The sequence below is a fragment of the Eutrigla gurnardus genome (genome assembly GCF_963514095.1).
Source record: "Eutrigla gurnardus genome assembly, chromosome: 7".
Lineage (NCBI taxonomy): Eukaryota > Metazoa > Chordata > Actinopteri > Perciformes > Triglidae > Eutrigla > Eutrigla gurnardus.
Window position 1 is genome coordinate 4,917,039 of NC_139921.1, and position 24,307 is coordinate 4,941,345.

The 24,307-nt window shown below is 43.8% G+C and overlaps 2 protein-coding genes across 2 annotated transcripts in view; one reads left to right on the forward strand and one right to left on the reverse strand.

The window, feature by feature from the left end:
- The window catches only part of slc4a1ap (solute carrier family 4 member 1 adaptor protein), a 7,598-nt gene extending 6,568 nt beyond the window's left edge, over positions 1-1,030 (forward strand). Inside the window, exon 14 of the mRNA XM_084013953.1 lies at positions 251-1,030. Coding sequence (XP_083870079.1) covers positions 251-300 — 50 coding nt within the window. The 3' untranslated portion in view covers positions 301-1,030. The remainder of the gene's footprint in view (positions 1-250) is intronic.
- Positions 1,031-3,087: 2,057 nt separating this feature from the next.
- On the reverse strand, positions 3,088-19,205 carry LOC311016335 (uncharacterized protein). Its single transcript, XM_084013964.1, has 6 exons — positions 18,668-19,205; positions 11,360-11,441; positions 10,656-11,176; positions 7,608-7,661; positions 3,224-3,432; positions 3,088-3,193 (listed from the first exon to the last, which is right to left on the reverse strand). The coding sequence occupies exons 1-5, from the start codon at positions 18,734-18,736 to the stop codon at positions 3,307-3,309; spliced, it is 852 nt and encodes a 283-aa protein (XP_083870090.1). The 5' UTR covers positions 18,737-19,205; the 3' UTR covers positions 3,088-3,193; positions 3,224-3,306.
- Between the last annotated feature and the right edge of the window lie 5,102 nt (positions 19,206-24,307).

The following is a 24,307-nucleotide window of genomic DNA, read 5'->3' on the forward strand; positions in this document are numbered from 1 at the left end:
TACATACTGGAATCACTTAATCTTAATACGATTATTAGAAAAAGGATAAACAAATTAAAAACATATTTTCCTATGTTTTGAATCAGGCTCTATTTTCACTCCCATCATGATCGTGAGCTAAACGGCTTTTTGAATTCACTCATATTTCACCACGATCATCTGTATGGAGTATATATGTAGAACAGCAGGAACTGGTGTGTAAATGTGAATGCCTTTAATTCTAAATCATCTCTTTTATCTTCACTCTTAGGTCAGACTGGAGACGGCCGCACACACTTAAACGAGAAGTACGGCTACTGAGGGAAAACACACGAGTCAGCACTCCGCCAGCTTTTATACCTGCAACACGAAGCCTTCAGTCTCCTCCGCTCTGACCAGTAACCTGCTCTGACCAGTAACCCTCTCTCCCCGTCCCAGTCCTCACGTGGGCTTCGGCCTGTAACAGACGAGCAAAGATAATGGTGCTACACCTTTCATTATCTTTGTGGGGATATTTGCATTCTCAGACTGCCATGAAAGTCCACCATTCCAGTTCCCGTTAAACTGGCACGCCTGGGGAGCAGACACTGGGCAGGCAGCCTGCTGGCACTCTACACCCATGACAATAATAGAGATGGGCAGCACTTGGACTTTGTCCTTTTGATTTGAATTCTATGAATCATCCCAGCAGCAGTAACTCATCTGAACTCCGCTTTCTGGTCTTTCTGGTGCTCTTCCTCTTGCAGTTCAATCTACCTGACATCCAATCTGTAGCCCTCCCAGTTTGGCTTCAGTCAATCGCTGGCGCAACCTTTTTTTTTTTTTTTTTTTCAAACAAGTGTGTAGTAGGGAGGGAGGAAGAGGGAGAGCATTGAAGCAGCTTTTCTGACCATCTGGACACTTGGATGGCTTACTAGATGAAACGCAAGCTGATAATGACTCAAGCTAAGTGGAGTGTGTGTCTGCGTACACACACACACACACACACACACACACACACACACACACACACACACACACACACACACACACACACACACACACACACACACACACACAGACACACACACACACACACACACACACACACACACACAGCCCAACCTTCTCAAAGTTCTCTTTTTAACAAGATTGTCTTTATGAGTCAGCTCTTGGTGTTTGCCTGCAGCAGGTTTCCTCATTCTGTGAAATCCCACTCAGTGCTGTTCTGTTGGTTTACAGCCACACTCGCCACCTTCTTTCCTGTCGGTTTTCTTTTCAAAACACAAAGTAAAGAAACTGCATTTTGTTATATAAATGTAAAATAAAATTGTCTGAACGTAACCTGCGAGTTTAACTTTCCATTCATCTTTTTAAACCCTCTCCCCCTAATTCTTCCATCTCGTCCACGTTTTGGGGCCTTCTTCACACCAGACCAGTTCTGACGTCAGACTCTTTCAAGCCGCCTCTCTCTCTCTCTCTCTCTCTCTCTCACACACACACACACACACACACACACACACACACACACACACACACACACACACACACACACACACACACACACACACACACACACACACACACACACACACACACACACGGAGCGTTTCTCAGGGTGTAATCTGGCACAAAGAGGCCTGTGGTGTTGGCTGGAGATCTGCTGTGATGTTCTGTGACCTACTAATCACTGATGGAAACCATTCTTCCCCGCCACAAATCCCCGCCATCGTTCCTGGCAGATCCATCACACTGAAGACTATGTCCCAGTGATAAAACACGTTGCCAGGGCGATGCCTTATAGAATATCCAGTCCGTTACATAAATACATGGTAAACCGAGTTTCATGGATACCTTAAAAAAATATATCTTTTGACATCAAGAACCCAACAAGCGATCTTTGTAGGGGCAACGATGAGCTTCAGCACTTCTTTGACCACCAGGTTGAGGTTTTCTCTTTGTCACAAAATGTATTTTATATTGATCCCAATGAAAATCTCCTCGTAAACAAGAGGCCACAGGGCATTTAATGATTCATTTTATGCAACAATGGACGAAAAACATGTCACAATGTTACATTCACTTCGGTGGAATCGTAGTTACAGAGGTGACACGGATCCTCTTTACACCTAGCACTCCAATGCATCTCGTCTTCAGAGCTGGATGGATGTGAACACGATGACACGTATGTGTTATTACCAGAGATCTGGGGGCGGGGCATAGCGTGCTGGTCGCTAACGTGGCGCGGGGTTACGTCTTCACGATGAGAGGTGCTTCGGCAGATGGGATCCCAGTCGGCCCGTTGTAATGCGAGGTGTAGAGGGGGTCATTACTTAATTAATTGTTCTGCTTACTTCAGGAACTGAGAACTACCTCAAGTTTCATTCAATACAACAGGAATGTGATTTCAAGGCAATAAGAGATCTTTAGAAAACACTGGGTTGTCTTCGATATACCAGCGGTCCTCTTCTACCTAGGAAGTAATGAGGTACAATATTGGAAAATAAATGGCACACTACAAGTAGGCTATGCATAACACAGCACTGATTACACCTGTCGAATGTGCAGCAAACTATTGTCATACGTCCTTATCTCCACATACCTCCCTTTCCGCAAAAACAGTGGAATTCATGCAAGGAAAGAGGATACAAGTACTTAACTCTGACCTGGACTAAAAGTGACAAATTCATTAATAAACGTACATTGTCAAAGGTCAGAGGTCGACTATTCAACTACACACATGTCATACATGTTTGTTATAGCTCGTCACGACCTGCATATTCAATAACACATCCAAAGAAGTATTTTCAGACGACCACTGTCTATGTTCATCTCAACAAGTACAAGATATCAGATGACTCACCTCGCCATGTTTACTATAGAAAGTTACCAAGAACCTTACAAGTAATCACATCAAAGCCGTTTGATTGTCTTACATGCATTGTTTCCCTTAAATATTGATCCAACCCAGAACTACATTCAGGCTTTAAAACGGCCGGCTTTGTCCCTTCGTACCCACTCTGGTCTTAGTCCATGTCCGTTCCTTCATCATCCAATCACAGGATCTTTTCTGAGACAGCTATGCATACGCAATACCTGAAGTATCCTTAGAAGTGTCGTGTTCATGGTCATTTGGTTCTCCCAACGTTCCTGCTGATTCCGTGTGGAGAACGATGAGCAAAGTGACGGCGTTACAGGGTGGGATTACCTGAGTGTGCAATAGTTTGACAAACGTCTTTCTAGCGTTCTGTTTCACAACAGTCACTTCTTGGTCTCGCTGCAGAAGCCACAACAAAAAGCAGCTGTCTGGGAATGAAGAGAGGATTATCTGGCGGTGGTTGGATGTCCTTATGAGCAGGGAGGATCCTCGGACGGGGTCAGTGGGCTGCAGGGGGGCGCGGTGCTCAAGGAGCGGAAGGCGAAGATGGAGGGATCGTAGGTGTACCTGGGCGGAGGACGGCTGCCCGTCAGCGTCTGTGGACAAAGAGACAAAGTGGTCACGGAGAGTAACGGACACAGAAGTAGGCGTTTTGGAAACAGCATGGATGACCGGCTGGCCTTCAGTTATGTATTTGGTGGTCAGTTTGTTTCTTTTTGCAGCATAAATGTGATGCTGTGTCCGAAGACTGAAAACTAGCCGAAGGGGAAAATAACCTCCCCTCCTTTTTCACATTTTCACACAGTTTGTTTTCATTCACACTGCAGGTTCAGTGACATTAATGCTGTTCCACTCACACAGCCGCCGCCACCCCCCCCCCCCCCCCCCCGAGCAGAACCTCCTCCTTGTGGCTCTACAAGTCCTCTGTCTAAAATTAGCGCTGGTCATTTTCCTTCCTACAGGAAACGACAGGAAATTACTTTGTTGAATTTGGCAGTGAGGCAGCACTTTCTCCACAGCCAGCCTTGGGGGCGGGGCCTCCACTGTAATTAGGAGCTGATCCCATGGAAAAAAAGCTTGAGTATGTGTTTATATGCAGCTGTATATTCTCATTGCCAAACATTAGCCAACACCTCGCTGAGGGCCGACACAGACGCATCCCTGTAACGGACCGATTCCATCCAAACACTGCTACTGGAAAAGCACGACATCAACGTGAAAGAAGGCCCCATGAGCAGTGCATGCTGGGATGCAGGTGTTGCTATGACTTCAGCCAGCATCTTAAGGGATTCAGTACTAACAGCTGAGTCACAGTAACACAGCAACAATTCCCAACACCGCTCTGAGCAGTTTTATCGACCAATGCTTGAATAAACATGCAAAAAGTGAGACGGGGGAAACAAATCGGAGCCCCAGAAGAAGTTACAGTAAACTTGATTGATGACGACTATTAAGATGTTCTCCATATGGTAGAGTCAGTGTGTGTGTGTGTGTGTGTGTGTGTGTGATTGTTTGTGCAGACTTCAAAATCAGCTGTTAGAAAGCTGAGGGAAAACACCACTAATATAAGAGGCCACGCCCCTTCCAGTGTTTCGGAAAAAATATGTAAATGTGTGATGCTTTTTTGGAATTGCACCATGAATGTAATGATGTTTAACAATTTACATAATAAATGAAGTCAAGAAAGTCACACTTTGGTTTGTTGTCCTTGGGTTTCGTGTGAAACCAATCGATGAACTACATCTCTCGTGTTGCGCAATCTACCTCACCAACACGGCCCTAATCATGGCTCGCTAGCTAGCTGAGCTACGCTCCATCACAAATGTTATTTTACCTGATGTGTTTTATCCAGCGTTTTTATCAGCCAGGAAGAGAAAGAACGAGCAAGTCCAAGCTTCTTTCTAACCATGTATTATACAGATATACATAGACATATACAGACTTATACTTTATCAGTAATACTACAAAATGCAACTTTCTTCACGTGTAATTATCTTTTAATGTAAACGTTTTCCGTTGACTGCCGTACATATTTTTCCTAAATAAGGTCCCATGGTGGTCCATTTGTCCTGGAGCTGATCATTCATTTAGGTCCCCATTTTCCCCGATCAACACACGTTTGAATAGTTCCCTCTGTTGTATAAATTGTTTAGTTTGTGACATGGATGTTACTGCATGGGCACTGGCCTCGGGGTCAAGGGGTCGGGGGGGCCTGAACTGAATCTCTGTGAGGTGATTACTATGAACATTCCTCATTGGAAGGTCAAAGGTGGAGATGTCCTGATCCCAATGAGTGCTTTATTCAACGTTGAGATCATTAATACAGACGTAAACAACTACTTGTTATGTAGACACATAATTAAGTGAGGTCTACCTGAGCAGAGAATGACGTCCCTCCCTCTTTGTTTGTAGTAATCCCAGCTTCTCTGTGCTTTGTTTACATAGCCGAGCCAGCTGAGCATTAGTGCATGTAAGTTCATGTCGGCGTGGCCCGTCGGCTCCCCCGAGGCCTTTCTGCATCGCAGCGCAGCGATCTCTCGGGCGGCGGTTACAGGCGATGACACCGTACAGACCAAAGGCGTCGGAAGGTGGGGAACTCCGTCACTCATTTTGCACTGTTGGCTGCGAGCTGCCGGCTCAGCTGTTTCCACATTGACAGCAGCCGAGAGGCAATAGAATGTATGAAGCACCTTTAAAACGGTCTATCTGCCCATACCAGTGTTCATCTGTGTTTCTATTGATAGTTTGCTTTAATATACCAGTGCCCGGTCCACAGCCTCATAGTCAATTCATCATCATTAAACCTGTGCAGGAAAGTCTTTGGCTAAGCTAGATTTGTCCATGTTCTCATCTAAACCTCTGCAAGAAAGCTAAAAAGCACTTTCCCCAAAATGTCAGACTGCTCAACATCTGTTTGTCCTAATGCTCAGGCCAGGAATGCCTTTACATCACGTCCAAGCCATGTCGTTTACTTCAATCAAAAATCAAAGGAGTATGCAGCACATTTTCCTTCAATTTAGTTTTCCCCTCCACTCTCTGCACCATTTCTCTCACCTCAATCAATCTTCGCCTTCCCCTCCGCCCGGGCTTTACGGTGGCTGAAATCAGACGCCATCGCTCTTGCCTTCTGCAGCCTGGGAAGCTCTCATCACCCCACTCTCCCATTCACCTCCAACCCCTAGAGGGGGAGGCCTCAGCAGCAGCAGTGGCGGCCAAAGCTGTGTTTTCCTACTGCTTCCACATGAACCCCCCTCTTAAAACACACACACAACCATCGACCTCCTCAACGCCTCTAACATCTCCCATGCTTGAATCCAGTCTCAAAGCCGGGGCCCCATCCAGATCCAGTGTCTCTTCTGGATCCTGGCCAGGAAACTCAGGGTTGACAGATAAAAGAGGGGAGGAGATAGAAAAAGCGAGGTACGGGAGAGAAAGCAGCAGAGGAGAGATGGAGAGGACGGGCTGGATTACTAAAGGGTAGAAAGAGTCAACACAAGCCTCCAAATGGCTCATCAATCCAAGGACTCGCTGTGTACTCACTTCAAGAAAAGCCTCTGAAGTGGAACACAGCCGATGCCCACAGACGTCACTGACGGGGAAAACAACACCACCGACTGCACCAGCGAGAACACGGCAGAATGACTAATATCTCTATGTATCAGTGGAGCTAAACAGATAGCAGCAGGCCAGGCTATAAATGGAAAATGACTTCATCCCTGGAAATACACCACAAGGGATCTGACAACACTCCACCTCCTCTTCCTCCTCCTCCTCCTCAGCTCCATCTCGAACAACACTCGCTTGTTCTTCCTCACTCTCAACCATCAGTTTTTACATTTTATGTCCTGCTCATCCGTACTTCAATACGGAGGATTACAGCAAACTAGATGTGTTTGAGGTTGGTGTGTGTGTGTGTGTGTGTGTGTGTGTGGTAAGCTTCCTCTGACACTAACCCACACAACGTGATGATAACGTCACTCTTCTCACCACACTGTGCATCCTTCTGGAGTGCCCCGCTCTGTGCCAAGATGCCCAGGCTTGTTCCAGTCGCCTCTCCAACATGCCTCCCGACCGAACCCACTACAAACACAACGCACACACGCTCTGCAGCGCACCGTCGGTGGAGGTTGTGTTTGGAAAACCATTTTACAGGAAGATCAGTCGGGACCAAATCTTAGGGAAAATACCTTTGTATTTAAAAGCTATTTAGGTGAGCGAATGTGCACTTCTCAGACCACTAATGGGCGCGTGGAATGCTCAGCTATTAAAGGTCGTTGAGATCAAGAGATCAAACAAAGCTGAAAAAGGAACACATTTTTACGTGTTTCTTTGTCGTAGGTATCATCGCCGTAAACGGTGCTTAGCTGGGTGCTGTTTGTGAAAGGAATGCAACGTTGCTATCAGATTTTCAGACGTCTCGGGCATGGGAACAAACGCTGGGGCCAGATGCCGTCCCAGCATGCAGTTGGATGGACATCAAGGTGCTGGCGACGAGACAGGCCGGGCTGTTCACGGGGGCCGAGCAACCTTGCAACCTTATCAGTGCTGTAATGGACACCCTGACTGCCTATTATGGGTCTGCATAACAGGAAAGACTGTATCTGTGTGTGTGCATTCATATTAATGCCTCTTGTACAAACGACTTATCTTTATAACAGCCATAAAGGTTTTTAAACACACAATTAATTGTTTGTATTCATCCCACCAAAACATGACCAGAGGATTTAGTTTTTTTCACTGTGGGGATTAAGTTGAATAAATATGTACTCACCCGAATCTTTATAGTCCGTGTTTTTCCCCCACAGTTCTTTTTCAGCAGCATTTTCTGTGGGGAACAAGAATGCTCAATGACTGCCTTGGAAGAAGCAGACAGTCCTCAACCAAAACAACAATAGAAACGTTTTTTTACGGCCACAAGAATTTGAATACTTCCACAAACTCGGTCTTGTACAATTCAACATGCTTTGTGTCCCGTGAGTGGAATCAAACAAGGACAACCTCAGTACATCGGTCTGGATAAGGTTCTGCTAAGTTTATGGGAATGTTGATTCTACTCAAAGTTCCAAACCATTATTTGACCAGTTATCTTGACATTCAAACGGCTGACTCGACAAGAACCGTGTATTGGAAGTCCATCAGCAGTCAGGATGAGAATCCAGCTGTCTCACTAAACTAAACAGTTGGTCAAAGGCGCTTATGCAATATCCTGTCTCCCACTCCCCTCCACGTCCACGCAGCCCCCCCTGTGGGGTGGAGGGACCACACAATCATGGAATTGTCTGGAGGCTGGGAGGTAGCTTCTCAGGGGGAAGGGAGCAGCGGAGAGAATGGAGACACAAGACTCCTGCTGGTTTGATGTGGGAGAGAGCTGCTGTACACTTGCCCTCGTGCTCACCTCCTGTCAGCTCTCGTCTTCTTTTGTTTAATCAGTGACACATAATTCCATGTGGGTGCAAGCTGCTTGAAATTAACTAAAATCACAAATGTATACATTGATGAAGCCTTATTAAAGATCTATTTGTATTACTGTGAGTGAGTGTTTTTGTCAGGATTGTTTTAGGGGGTTGATGTAAAATATGTTGTCTGTGTGTGACGGTTACACATGTATCATTTCTTCTGTTCTTATTGAAATGACTTCATATCATGTATGAAACTTGCTATACAAATAAAGTTGCTTTACCTGAGCTAATGGAGAAAGTTATGAAATAACCACTTTTATTATTACATTTATGTCTTAATATTAGCAGTGTGTATGTCATGTAACACCTATAATAACACCTATAATTGCATTACTACTGTACTGTTTACAACTGTAAACAACAAACAATGGCACTGTCACACCTGAGCAGTTGCACATAGATTAATATGCATGAAGATTTATCAGAGATCAAAACTCTCGGTTCACCTTTAAATGTGGTTTGGGTGTTCAGTATAAACGGTGTGAATGTGGCATATTGAGGGCTCTTGGTTCTGTGATTATGTCCGTCTCTGTGTTGATCCTTATTAAAAGACATGACGTGGTGACAGTGTAAGAGTTGAGGCAGACTTTGTGACTGGAAGTTCCCCAGCTAAAGGGTTAATGGGACACTGGAGCTGAGTCTGCTAGCTACCTCTGTAGGCCCCCTATTGTATTCCCTGCAGCACCTCCCATTCCACTTGACTGGCTGTGCACACACACTCTCTCTCTCTCTCTCTCTCTGATACAGCAACAAACTCACAGACAGGAGGATGCACACATGCAGACACAAAAAGACAAGATGATAGACGCGTTCCCCAGCACACACACACACACACATCCTCTTCTTTCTCTTCACCGCTCTCATCGCTGCCCGCTGTCTCTCATCATCTGTTCTTTCCCTCTAAAAACCCCATGGACATATGGACCCCTGAAACCTGCAGTTTATCACACACACAGACACACACACACACACACACACACAGACACACACAGACACACACACACACACACACACACACACACACACACACACACACACACACACACACACACACACACACACACACACACACACACACACACACACACACACACACACACACACACACACACACACACACACGGTGTGGGCCAACAAGTCTATTAGATTTAATGATTAGTGAACCAGCTTCTCTATGACTCATTAGTGGCTGTCGTCTTTCTGTTGTGGATTTAATCCTCTCCTTCTGCCTCCACCCCTCCATCGTTTCCCCTCGCTTGCCAGCCTTTGTGAGAAACGAGGGCGGACATCTGCCGTCCGCGCCTCCCTTGCCTTCATCCCTCTCCAGCCAGACCACCGTGGTGGCGCGCGTCCGCCGATCGAAAGGGAAGACTTTGGTTGCTCACGCAAGCGTGCACATTTGTGTGGCCATGTGTGTGTGTGTGTGTGTGTGTGTGTGTGTGTGTGTGTAACCGGTTAGTATTAATAATACGTCATTGTATTATTGGACAAAATCCTCTGGCCAGACATTAACTGTAACACTAACTGAGTTGTCGGGGGGGATTTTCAGAAGAATACACATATTGCTAGAGTGGCGAGTTAAATATCAAATTATATGAAACAATTGGATTCATAAATCTTTCAAGTTTGTGGGGACAGAAATGAATGTTGCTTATGGGAAGACATCACCCTGCCAGGTCACAGGGGAAAATACATTGCGAGCAATGTGTCTTTATTTAAGAAGCAAGAGGTAGGGGTGGGCAACATGACCTACAATTTATATCACGGTATCTGTGGGAGAGGTTGTGGGAATGATATTATATTGTGATATTAGGAAATCAAAAGGGATTCCTCCACTCATGTTCATGACCGTAGGGAAATTATTTGAGATTAATTATGACATATCATGCAAATAATTGCCATTAAATATTTTAATCGATTGAGTGATAACATGTAGCCTCATTTGTCAAAATAATTTTCATTTTAATTGAGTATTTTTACATTGTGGGACTTTTAACTAAGCATCTGAATAGTTCCTCCACCATTGTCATGTTCTTGCACTATTAATAAGTCATTAATGTGATGTTAATTTGATTTAGACTTACTGCAGCACACACTGACATACGGCTGAGTTCATTATGTCTCTTGGTCTAAAGAGTTAAATGGAACAAACAACTGCTTCCAAACTGTTGGGTTAACTAATCACTAACATTGGTGTTTGTGTCGCAAATTGAAGAGCTGGCCTGAAAGCCCACGAATGAGTATTTAAAACTAGATTTAACTGACACCCCTCGTGTGGACAATAATAATGCAAAGCTGACAGAGGTTGGTGCCACAACTAAAAAGTCATGAGGTTTCCAACTACAGCTTAGACAACCAACCTGTTGCATTTTCTCCAGATCCAGACTGGGCCTCCCCGGCTCCCCTCCGTAACTGTGCCGGTACTTTCTATAAGGTGCTGATTGGTCAAAGTGGGTCAAGATGATGGGCCGTGCCACTGGCTGCACCACCTGCAGCTGGAAGCGCATGGCGGGTGGCTTGAGGCTACGTGGTGGACTGGAGCTGAAGAGTACAGGGCTTGGGGAGGCAGTCAGGCAAGCACCCGGCTCAACCAGCGGCCTGCCGGCGGCGGCGGTGGCCGGTGACCCGCAGCCACAGAGGTCCCGCACCTCCTCATCGCTGGAGGCGCTGCTGTGGTGATCGCCATGGCGCTGGGGGAACGCCGATATCCACTTCCTGCTGTCACCGCAGCTGATTCGCTCGAGCTCCTCCTCGGAAGAGTGGCGATCCAGATTGGCGTCTAACAGGAGGCGAAGGCGTCGTAGCCGGGCTGGAGAGAGAGGACCCTGGTTGTGCTGCTGGCTGGTGGCCAAGGGGGTGAGTGCACAATTTCTCCGTCTCTCTGGAGGAGACCATAAACAGAAATGTCAAAGGAGAAAGTGAAGACTTGTTTGCAAAAGAATTCAAATGCTCTTTAATCTGTTGACTTGAAACATCGAGTAATAATGTGAGAAAATCAATAAGTGACGGAGAAGCTCAGCATCTGTTTACAACAAAGATGATTTGGTTGGCCGAGGGTCCTTACCTCTGTCGATCTGTGCAAGCTCCTGGTTCTCCCCCTCCGAGTCGTCACTCTCCCCTCCCTCTCCGCTGCCATGGTAGGAAATCTGGGGGAAAGGATTGAGCTTATAATGGAGGCAAAACACGCCATATGGCAACACCTTCATGATAAAAGTTCTAAAAGAACTACTCCGATACATCCGAACTATCGCTAAGGCAACGTGACATTGACCTCTCGTCAGTGGAGCCTAATACGCCGCCCCACTGCAACAATGACCTGATGCACAAACATGTTAAATCCATCATTTACCAGCAGCTGCAGTATGAAGCGAGACAGACAGACAGTCTACTGAGTCTCTGGGAAGTTGTCAGCTGTGTGTCTGCCTGTTTTACTCCGTCAGGGTTTCCACCAATGTATTATACAGCCTGATGTAACGTTAGGGAGTGTCCAGTCGAAAGTGTGTGCGACAGTGAGTATAACGTCAGTGTGAATGTAGCAGTGCATTGTGGGTACAGTTTATTTATCAGCGAATAAACGCTACAACTCCTCCAGACCCTCGAGGAGACCCGGCTAAGCTGTCTTGTTGTCAGCCAGCTGATGATTTAAGTGAATTAGCTCTGAAGTTAGCAACAAAACACTTAAGGTGGACTGACATTTTAAGGTGGATCAGCGCTATTCTCCTTCGTCGTAATTAGCCTTTTTGTTTTTTTACATTTTGATCAACTGTTTAACCAATTAAACTGTTAATTATTAACTTACTGAAAACTCAAAGTCAAAACACAAAGTTGAATGTTAAAATGTAACAACAGCATTATGTTGTGCTAAAGAAAGCAAGCAGTATCTGATGAAAATAAATTATCATATTGTTACAGAAGTAATGGTATTAAGTACTCGCATAAGTACTTGGTATTGGCATGTCCTGAAATGTACTTGTTCCGTCATCAGTGCATCCTTATAAAGAGCATTCTCCTTTTTAATTGCTATTACATAATCAAGTAATCAATTCCCTAATTTGCAGTTCTATATAATTTTGAAATGTTCTTAGTTGGACACAAACACAGACCTTTAGGGTCTTCTATGTGGCAACAAAAACATAGTTTGCTTTTGATCGGATTCTTCCAACTAACTGTTGCTTGGTGAATTCTACAGTTGGATTACATACAGTTTAGATGAGATGGCGAGTTACAGTTCTTAGTACAGGCTACTTTCTTTTCACGCAACCTCCACCAGTTAAAATCCATCCTAGACCAGAAGCAACCATGCAGATACCCTGCAGACTGCAACGCTAAGAGTTAAGCAATGCGCCTCACACTCCGTAATTACCACTCTGAGGCCTCGCTGAGCAGCTGCCATCTGTGCCGAGTGTGTGTACACACACACACACACACACACACACAAGCATAGTGTCCTCCCTTCTACTCACCACACACACACCCTTTTATGAAAGAGGGAAAGGGGAGAAAGGAGCCGAGAGCCCAATAAGGGAAGACAGCATTCAATTCATGTTAAGTGTGAGTACGGTACTAATGTATAATTTCTAGGGATGCAACGGTTCTCAATATAATATTGAACCGTACGGTACGACATGCGCGGTTCAATGTGCACTTGTGAATTGAGGTATTTTCGGTTATGCAATAAAATTTCCGTTTCCATCCTTGTATTTCTCTCTGAATTGGCTATGTCAGAGCTTTAGAGGAGCACTTGAACGCAGCATGTTTTCACATGGAAACGCCTCCCTGCTAACGAGTAAATATCCGACATCCTGGAAGCAGGACGGCTGAGCAGGTAACACAGTGAGTTAATAACAGTTGTCTCTCGTTGATTCCTTCCAACAAGTCGATTCTACACTGCCATCGCCCACACTTCTCAGCACTAATGCAATGTCGAAGTGGGAGATGAAGAGTGAATACACATATATAGGCTTCTGAAGTACAGGTAGGTTTCAATATGTACATATTTCAAATATGTACATTTACTTTTGAAATTGTTTTACCCCATTTTATCCTATACCAGTCGTCAAGGCTAAGAAGCACTTGCATTTGTTTTACATATTTAATTATTTTTATTATACAATACACTTAAATGTGTAAATAAAATCTTAGCTTATAAGCAAAATAAAGATATCATTTTTGAATATATGAATAGCAATTTTTTTTCTCCTTGTGCACAAATTGTGGACCGAAACAGAACCGAGGTTCGTATTGAACTGTGGGATAACTGTATTGTTGCATCTCATAATTTCACAGACAGGTCACTGCGTGTTTTGGCAAAATCAAAAGCCTATATCACATAGCTGTATCTCAACAGCTTTTCTTTTTTGTCTGCAGAGGATCATATGTAACTGAATGTAGATATTCAGCAAAGTATGTACTGACTGTATGTAATGACTTCAGGATTTGCAAGATATAAAAGGCGAAACAAATATAATGTTGAAACATTACAAATAATCTCCCTGAATGGTCTTGTGGCATAGCAGTGACGCTACGGAATAGCACAGTAAGGATTTCGATGCAGCCTAATTTTACAGGGTAAGATGACGAATAATAATTCTTCGTAATGGTTCATGAGCCGTGGGACAGATTCTCAATGAACACTTCCAAAGCCAGCACCTCGGCTCTCGAGGAGTCTCGAGTTAGCGTCACTTCATGGACTCCCCATGAAAATGACATTGAGGAATAACTGTGGGAAGGAAATGTATTTTGGCAAGTAGCCGTCTCAGGACTTCAGCTCCTCCGGTGGATTATTGTTGGGCAGCATCCATGAAGCAGCTGAAATCCTATTAAAAGTTACTGCTGCAGGACACTTAGAATGAAGTGAGTGGTGGCTCATAACCTTCCATGTCATGTCGACGAGTTTAGTGTGAAACATTTAATTCTGTTCGTGCTCAGTGAGATCATCAGGATGAGTACTCTAGTTTTCCTACATATTTGACCTTTTAACGCTACAATAAACAGCTTTAAATTCTGTCCTTCTCTTGACCCGTGAGTCGGACGTTTCTCCACAGAGCAATCATTGTCTGTGCAACTGGAGGCAAATGTAAGCCGACAGTAACGATCTGGCCTTTTTTCCCCCTCGGGGACCGTCTTGGAGGTTGGTGATGGATCAGAGAACAGAAACGTAGCACGTGTGGCTCACATGAGACTTTTAACGTGTTTCTGGCTCGGTCAAAATGTGATGCAATACCTGCCGACAAATTATAACACATACAGTGTGTTGAGCAATACTATCGCTGTCACAATAATCACCCCATGAATAGTTTATCTGTACTAGCTATTGATCGGTCTACTTATGCAAAGCAGGTCAGTGTCAACAGATCGTGAAACATTTAACCATGCAAATCTCATCTGGGAGTGAAACGCAAAGACTGAGCTCATGAGTACAAGTATTTGAATGTTTCATTCCCGGAATTTGAGGCAGTGGAAGCAGCGACACTGACGCAGAATAATTTACTTGAAGTCAGCATTTTATAATCGCAAGTCAAACTAGTATCATTAAAAAGTGCATAGGGGACCATTTGTGTCAAAAAATGTTTATTGTTTGCATGAGATGGGCTTTCTTACATCAATAAACTCACAATGGATGTGAGTTTCCTGAGCCGTACTCACTGTATGGACAGTTAGTGGATGGACATCTTTCTGTATCTGGTAGGAAAACCCAGCATCCAGACGAAAGAAAATCAAGGCATACAAATCTCCCAGGGTCCACTGCACAAGGAGGAACCCAGGGTCCGCTGCACAAGGAGGAACCCAGGGTCCGCTGCACAAGGAGGAACCCAGGATCCGCTGCACCAGAAGGAACCCAGGGTCCGCTGCACCAGGAGGAACCCAGGGTCCGCTGCACAAGGAGGAACCCAGGGTCCGCTGCACCAGGAGGAACCCAGGGTCGGCTGCACAAGGAGGAACCCAGGGTCCGCTGCACCAGGAGGAACCCTGGCCCACTGCACAAGGAGGAACCCAGGGCCCACTGCTGTAGGAGGAACCCAGGCCCACTGCATCAGGAGGAACCCTGGCCCACTGCACCAGGAGGAACCCTGGCCCACTGCACCAGGAGGAACCCAGGGCCGACTGCACCAGGAGGAACCCAGGGCCGACTGCACCAGGAGGAACCAAACATGCTTGCCAACTTAACATTATTCATGTGTTAAAACTAGTTGCGAAGAAAGCAGCGTTGTATAATGTCATCCAAAAAGCTACCTGTTGCGCTCCAGCTAGGGGACCAGAGACGCAACATGAAGGTGAGCCCCCATCCTCCCCTCGCCCCAAGCAGCCAATTCAAAACGTTCTCGTCCATAAACAACCATTTGAACATGAATCCGATCCTGAACATAACTTTTACTTTTGACTGGAAATGAGTCAAAAGGTTTCCCAGGCCATGTGGGGACCCTGTCCAGTTGTCTAGTGTCTCGTAGCTTCCAGTTGTTCCTTCCTTTCCCCCCAGCTCCTGTATAATACTGTGGATAAGCCTGGATCGCACCACTCCAACCTAGATAGGCTGCCTCATACTTAATCTCCCCCTGCAAAGCATCAATACTGCCTGTCCAGTAAGTTTCTCCAGAAGACTCACTTGTGTAACCTGGCACCTCCCAATACAAATTAAAGTAAAGTAAAAGACCAGTATGTACAAGCGACGTACTTCTGCTAGAAATACATTCAAAGGAGAAAGCACACAATGTCTACACGAAGCACACAAACACATTCCAGTCAAATGTTCAATCAGCACCACCCACAGTCACACCCTTCCCCACACACTCATTAGTCATTAGCATCAAATTCACAATGTAAACAAACCGTGGAGCTGAAGAAGGCGTGTTAAGATGAACAAGCGTGTGAAAATGACATTTAAAAAGCTAAATTATTCTCTATGCTGCTTCCACATTAATGTACTAGAAATGTCTCTGTAATACACGTGTAAATGTAATCGACACGCATGACAATTAATCAAATTGTGTCTGAGGTGAAGATTTTGGCTGCTAGAACTGCACCAAAATGACTTGGAAGCACTTTGGACCTTCAGTTCTATCAATCCATTCTGAGACTTTGTCCACATGTTTAGCGGTCTGAGACGTGACCAAAGTGTTAATAATCTTGGAAATTGACAGGCTTGCAATGCAAAACACAGTTCAACCCTTAACATATTTGCAAATGTCTGCAAGCATACACCATTTCACAGCCTAATGAATAACAGACTGCAAAGTCAAATGGATTCCCATTTGTTAATGCGCATTCAAGTTGTCTGTTAAGGCAAGAAACCGTGGACTGCTTGGTATCATTCAGAGACCTGAGGCACAAAAAGAGACTGCTTTTGTGCATACATGCAAAGACAAGACAAAGAGTTGTGTGTCTGTGTGTCAAGAACATTTGAATGAAATCCCTGTCAGTGTCTTGCATCGCTGAGCAGCTTGCTAAGCTGGATCAATGGCAATGTCACAGCGTACAAACACACATTAGCTTTGCACTGTCCTTCCACACTAACATGAACAGTCACACTCACACGCAAACACACGACACAGGGTCAGATTTGATTGATTCACTTTCCCTCACACTCCAGCGGACCTTCCTCATAGTGGAGTTTAAGTAGACTTCATTAGTGTAAGCTCCTGGGACCGGTACTGTAACAGGGCTTAAGAGACATGGAGCCTCTTTCCAACTATTATTAAATGGTCATTGAGCTGGTGATCACCCAGTAAGCACTGCAGCAGACTTCAAACTCAAACTTTATCTGACTAACTTCTGGGCTGTGAGTATTCACGGTACAGCCGCATGTAGAATAAGCAGTATGTAGATTGATGCACTTAATGTAGAACTACATTTCACAAGTAAGTTCCGCCCATAAACGTTTTAGCAGCATTAGCTTATGTTAGCACAAGAAGCTTGTCGTTTCGTGTCACACCAAGTACGGCAAGCAAAAATGAAACACCGGAGTTGGAAATCCCACCCTGGTTCCCCGACAGCAACAACACCAATGGAGAGCTTTAAGTGAAGGATGCATGTGAATGGAACCACATTAAACATGGTAGCGCATTACCCAGATGTGCCGCCACTGTTATGTGTTTTTCATACTTTCAATTTAATAGCATAAGAGATGCTAGTTTTAAAGCCCATTGTGCTCTGATGTTCCTTATCTTTATAATAAAAATAGGATACCAAAGTTTCCAGGTGGCAAGAGGATTTTGGTGAAGGAAGGTAAAGTAACCCATCAGTATTTTTGGGGGGCATTTTCATAACAATCACTGTTGCTTCCAGTGGGCGTTCCTTGTAAACAGTGAGTATCGGTCAGACAGAAATAAGGCTCAGCTTGAAGAAATCTTAGGCATCAGACCAGGACGTAAGCAACAGACCGACTCACTACCCACAATTCACTTTCCCCATCTCACTAACTCCTTTGAGCAGAAAGAACATCATCACTGAGCAGAACAAACACAAACAAAACTAGACAATGGGGATGGCACACTCCCCCCACCCCCCCACCTTACCCTTCAGCCAGGCCTTTGAACGGGAGCACTTTGGCACAAAATGGCTGCCATGCGTCCATACAGTCGGCTGACACACAATATTGTTGTGAATGGAGTGAGTTAGTGACCCATGCGGGATACAATTCACCCCTCTACTCCCCAAAAAGAGGCATTATGCAAATTGAGTGGACAATAACAATTGCGGAGCACTTCCATAGATTCTGTTGTGAACAATTGGGGGCCCACAACACTGAAATATTTATTTTTTCCTATCTTTATTGGCCTGTACATCTAAATAAGCGTACATGACTCCACACACACATTTCCACCTCCCCTCACTGCAGATGCACTACTTTCACAGGTATCCTCTCTCACCCATAAGCCTGGAAAAGGAGCGTGGAGTGATGACGACCGGCCAAAGCGTCACAGTCAGAGTGAGTGGGAGAGTTTGTTGACATGCCACATGTTTTGCTATGTGAGTGCGGATCTCTGGTTCCTCCTCGTAAACATCTGGCTTCACTCCTGTGTACGCCACCAAGACTAGAAACAAATGCCTTCTAACATGGTAATGAATGGGCTGTGCAGAAAAATGCGTCCAAACAACACATGATTGGTTATCAGATCAGAGTGTGTGCGCGTGTGTGTGCGCGTGTGCGTGTGTTAATGAACTCACTGTCACCCCGTCCAGGCGAGGTTACAGACTGCAGCTCATTGTGTGGAAGCTGCGTAGTCAAACTAGCACACAAATGAAGTCACAAGACAAAAGTAAAGCCACGCTGTTCACACGACGAGCTCGTCTCTTTTTTACTACGGCCCCGTGCATTGAACGAATGTTACTATAGCAACAGTAGTCCGAGAGTTAGTAACTCAGTCAAACTTACCTTCAGCTGGAAAGGATGTATCTCGTTGAGTGAATGTCTTCTCAGCTTCTTCGTCAGCGTCTTTAGCATGTTTCTCTTCGTACCGAGTAGCTTATGGCTTATCCCCGACAATTACGTTTTATTACCGTCACCGAGGCGGATACTACGGCTTCATTAGCTAACATGAGCGGCGTTTAGAAGAAGGCACAACGGGACTAACACTAAACTGCCAACAACAACAACGACGGCGTGCACACGTTAGCTTCAAGTTAGCTGGAAAAAAAAACGATACTCCGAAATGCGTTAAGCTGCGTAGATGTGGCTTGTTTTCAATGGCTGTGCGTAGCAAACTTGTTATTTTCGAGTTTCATTGGAGTCGCCGTTGTTGTGGGAAGTCTTTCTTTTTCCTCTCTGGGAGATGTCTCGTTCAACCTCCGCCGCGGCTCACTTCCGGGGGCTTAATTCAGAGATGTTTGGTCAAAATAAAAAAAAAATAATATCAACTTGTTGGCATTCACGCACACACGCACACTCACACACATACACACAACCAAATGCACACCAGCTGCACGAACACACGGAGAGCTCCTCCGAGCTGGAGCGTATCGGCCCCTGATTGGCTGCACGGCTGAGTGATGTCATCGTTTACTCCTCGAGGAGGAGGGCTGAGAGTTAAAGCCACATTATATTGTGTTACTTCCTCTTTTCATATCAGCATGATCGTTAATGCAACAAAGAACAAGTATCTGTCTGTCTGTCTGTCTGTCTGTCTGTCTGTCTGTCTGTCTATCTATCTATCTATCTATATATATATCTTGTTATGTTTTAATATCGCTGCTTTTATTGAAGTCAAGTTTAATTCATTTAATCAATTCACTGATTTCCCCCCCATAACTGACATATAGAGTTGTCATAGGATGAAAAGCACAGATGTAATTCATACCATTATACATGCTATATTAATAACATCAATACCATTATGGCTATTTGAGTTGGATGCTATTGCATTCCTTTCCAGAATGCTTTACTTTGCTTTCAAGTACACATTGCTGTCAACAAATACAATATTTTCCATTAAATTGTAGTAGAAATATCAATTTGAATGGAAAGTAAATTCTCAATAAAGTCTAGGTACCTCATATTTGCACATGTTTTTACTTTCCACCACTTTAATTTGCCATGATGAGTTTGTGATAGGAACCGGACAAAAAAAGAAGTAATTCCAAATAATCGGTCTGATCTTGCCTGGACATTTCTTGCATTGATTTCCACTATTGTCATTCATATATTTGCATCAAAGACATATTTTCCTTTTCTGTAACGCCAAGCAAACTCTTGTTCTCTAGCACTTGCTTACGTCTTTGAATTGTATTGTCATTATGATTTAATTCAAAGTATTTTTTAATGTGTTTTTGTTGTTCATAAAAAAGTAAGTTGTATTAGTAAAAACATAAAGGTCACTGTAATAACCACAAGTTAAATTATTCTTTTTTTTTTACTATAAAATAACATTTGGGGGGGTCATCGTTATATGTGTACATACTGGAACCTGTGACATAACATCATGCAGAGTTCTTGCTATTCCAGTGACCAACAACAACCAGACCCTCTCATGAAACTAGAAAGAGAGAGCGAGAGGGAGGGAGAGTGAAGAAGGAGAGCATGTCAGGTGTAATTGGTGTAAGTGGGGCATCCACTTTCAGTGATGTCATTCTTTGCAACCACTGTCTTCTGATGTGACGCATGTGTGCACATAATGCATTCCTGTCCTGCACTGTAGCTGCATTTGTTGTATTGATTTTATTTAGTCCAAAACATATAGCATTTCATGACACTCATACACACTTTACAACAAAATAATCAAACCAAAAAAAAGGTCATTTTTAATCATCCAACGCATTGCTGTAGAACACACACACATAATGCTATGCCTTTAAAAACTTGTGGCTAACTTGTTTGCGTGTGAGAGGCTTTCTCACTTAACGCCTCCGGTCAATGACCTGGTTAACTTCCCAAGGAACCTGTGGCTTGGCTCCAGGTCAAGCTCAAAGCAAATCCAATTTACCGCTGAATATAGCAACAGCACCCAGGGCTGTGTAACCAATGTACGTGTTCCTAATCAATATAAACTGTCCAAATTCACAACAGAAGACAAAGTACTTCATAGTTACGATTATAAAACACTAAGTAGGAAGCTTGACTCATTCTGTGGGTTCTTGTCTTAATATATTTGGCCACACGAGGGCAGCATTTCTCTACTGGTTGAAGCAAGGAATAAATGGATTACGTCAAAGAAAAGCTACCACATTTAGTCACAAATCCTTCGAACAGCATTGTGTGGGTATGATGGAGGTGGGTGGTGTCATTGGAGTTACTAATATGACCTCTAGACTTTGGATGATAGTCATCCTGTTAAGCATTATGGGTTGTTTTTTAAATAATGTTTTTTAAATACTTTAAATACTTTAAAACATGTTTATTAAACTACATCCCATATAAACAGCAGATCATTTTTTATTGATGCTTGCGTTCTCAACAACTACAAGCTGACAAGAATTTGGGGGGAAAAGATGTCTTACCTTCACCCAAAGTGCGTCCTTTTTAAGTTTTTTTGACCAACAACAAATGTAACATGTTAGTACAATAAATGTTTTCTCTTTTTTTCTCTTTTTTTAAAATGTATTTATTTTATTTTTTCTCTTTTTTTATTACATGTTTATTGTATGCACCAAACACAACCAAGACAAAATCCTTGCAAGTGAAAACTTACTTTGGCAATAAACCTGATTCTGATTCTGATGAGAGAAATATTTAATGACAATATTAGATTTTGACATAAAGTGTCCTTTTTGTTCTAGTTTATATTGTGCTTTAATAGTAAGCGCATACACATCCAACATGTCACTGCAAATAGTAATGGTGTATTGAGAGAGTTCAATTCGTTGACTGACTGACTAAATGCAACTAGTATGAAGTGATTATTCTGACGACTCAGCAGGATTGGAGTGCCTGCCACAGCAAACACAACGGTGGAAGCCTTGTTTGCTCTCTGGTGGCAGCTCGCTGATACTGCACCGATCACGTGAGTGTAGGGTGAGTGTGTTTGTAAAGAGGAACAGTTGTTCATGCTTCTTTGACACTTTGAAGAAAAATCCGTTGTTAAATCCCAACACTGCATTAGAGGGCAGAACAATCATTTCCTGTCAATGATACATACCATACATGTCAGAGTACATCCACTCCATGTAGGTGATGTGATGAGAGGCTCATCAGTTATTTCTAATGTATCTGTGAGGTTTAAACCAACAGTGTAGCATGACTCAGAGAGGACAGATGTGTGTTCACTGATCAGACAGAAGAGGAGACCTTGAGTGATCCACTCCGAACAGCAGCAGCACCAGAGACCACCTAAAGGGGATGCTATGACACAAGTATCCAGCCACTCTGACCCAGTATTGTCCTGATTACCAAATATGGCACAGCCTCAAATCCAGGAAACGGCGTTTGCCCTGATGATTGCACAATCGGAAGAATGCGGGGGCAAGAAGTGATGTGAGCATTCACCAGTGATGTCAACATTTTTCCTTCTCCCTTGTCAGTTGTTCAACAATGCTGAAATAGCCAATGATAGATCTGATCAGCTGACCTCCGAGCGTCATCGCGTCTGTTTTTAGCAGTGTATACGGCAAACCGCGGCCCACTTGGCCTTGGAAGTCCTTGTCTTTCTCTTTCCTGCTGGTCGTGTCGCCCACACGCTCCCCTGGATAGCGGCGTACGGCCATCGCCTCCACTCCCCTCCACTCTTCCCTCACCCACTGACCCACTGGCGGAAAGCGTGGGGGCCATCTGTGGTGGAGTGGTTACTTTTAGTCTTCCAGGCTGCTATTTTCTCTTCACTGTCTTTTTTTTTAACAGAAAGCACAGGGTTACTTACACAATACCTCACGCTGATGCTGTCTTTCATTGCTTCGCAGGTCTTGTTTACACAACAGTGCACTTGGCCCACTGCAACACGCTTTTACAGGAAGAATGACTGACAAATTTAGACACATATATATATATACATACATGATACAACATTCTGTATAATCGGCTTCAGGAAATGCATATAAATCCCCTAAAGGTATTTGAAAGATAAAGGCACTGTATGCTGTACTGTTAAAAGGTTAACATATGGACTTAGCCACCCTGTATGATTATGTAAATACTGTTCTGTAACCTGAAGCTGTTAAAGGGTTGCTTCACAGTCTACAATATACACATGGCAACAGCTTTTATGTGGGACTGCTTCCAGTCTATAAGAGTTTCACAGTATGGGTCTTCTCATCTTCCTCTCAGCAAGAAACCAAATAAGAATATTTTGTCGAGCTACTTCGTCAAAGAAATCTCCGTGTCTTTTTTGAGATAACACCATAGACTAAGAATATGGATTACGGTTTTGAAGCCCTGAGTTTGGCAATTTGGCCGTTGCCATCTTGGATTTTGGCCATCCCCAAAATGTTTGCAACCACTGAAGGAAGTGACCATATTAGGACTGCTGATGAACAGAAGCAGCAGATCGGCAACCCGGGGGGCAATCTTTCTGGATCTGGATCCATCTGGATTCTGGTGTGAAGCTGTCAACAAAGTTATCTTCATATTTCAAGGTCAACTTTGCAGCTAAGTATGAAAGTAATCTGAGTTTATAGCAACTGTAGTGTGGTAGCCATGGTAGGACGCCTGTCAATCAGCTTATTGTGTATTTTACTCAAAATGTTCCATCATTTACTAAAATGAACATCATGCTGGATTGAAGAAGACTTGAAACTAGAGATTGCGACCATAAACTCATGTTTACAATGCTTACTGAGAAAATAAATAAAGTGAGAATTAGCGTCTTTTTCTCATTGACTTACATGTAATTGGACAACCAGAGGAGTCGCCCCCTGATGGCCTGTAGAGAAAATGCAAATTTAAGGCACTTCAGCTTTGGCTTCACTTTTTAAAATCAGAGGTTGCCGCCTGGATGACACAAAATTCAGATATTTAAAGACAACAACATGTCATGTTGACTAACAACTACATTACATTAAAACACAGCATATGTCATATCAAGAAGAGACCAAAAACAGACTTGCAGTTAATAATAATGATGACAAAGATGTATGCTGTAATCCAGTGGGTTGCCAAGATGAATGAATGTATCATATGAATATGAGGTAAGGCTTTTAGACACTGAATGACTGGAGATGTTTGATGACTATAGAGGAAAAAAGGAGAAATGATCTAAGTTGCATTAGGTAAAACAGCTGATACAGATGCTTTTGCTAAAGATAGCTTTTTTCCCCACATGGTCCTGTGCCCTAAACCATGGTGATCTTTCACATATGACATCACAGAGGAACAAAAACTGTTTATTTTGTCATATCTATCAGAAGAACATTGTGCAATCTACAAACCTTTATGTCAGTTCATTTGACTTTGTTGTAACTCAAGAATTAATGTTTATCTATAGTGACCTATGTAACATGCTAGCCTCACACATGCTGGCCATTAAAAGCACATTTCCATCTGCAGCGTGTTTCTATTTGAGTATTATTCCAGTCATGTTCATGCTTGTGGAACAAAGTGTGATGAAACTCACGATGGAAAATCCAACATTTCTCTTTGGGAACACAGCGG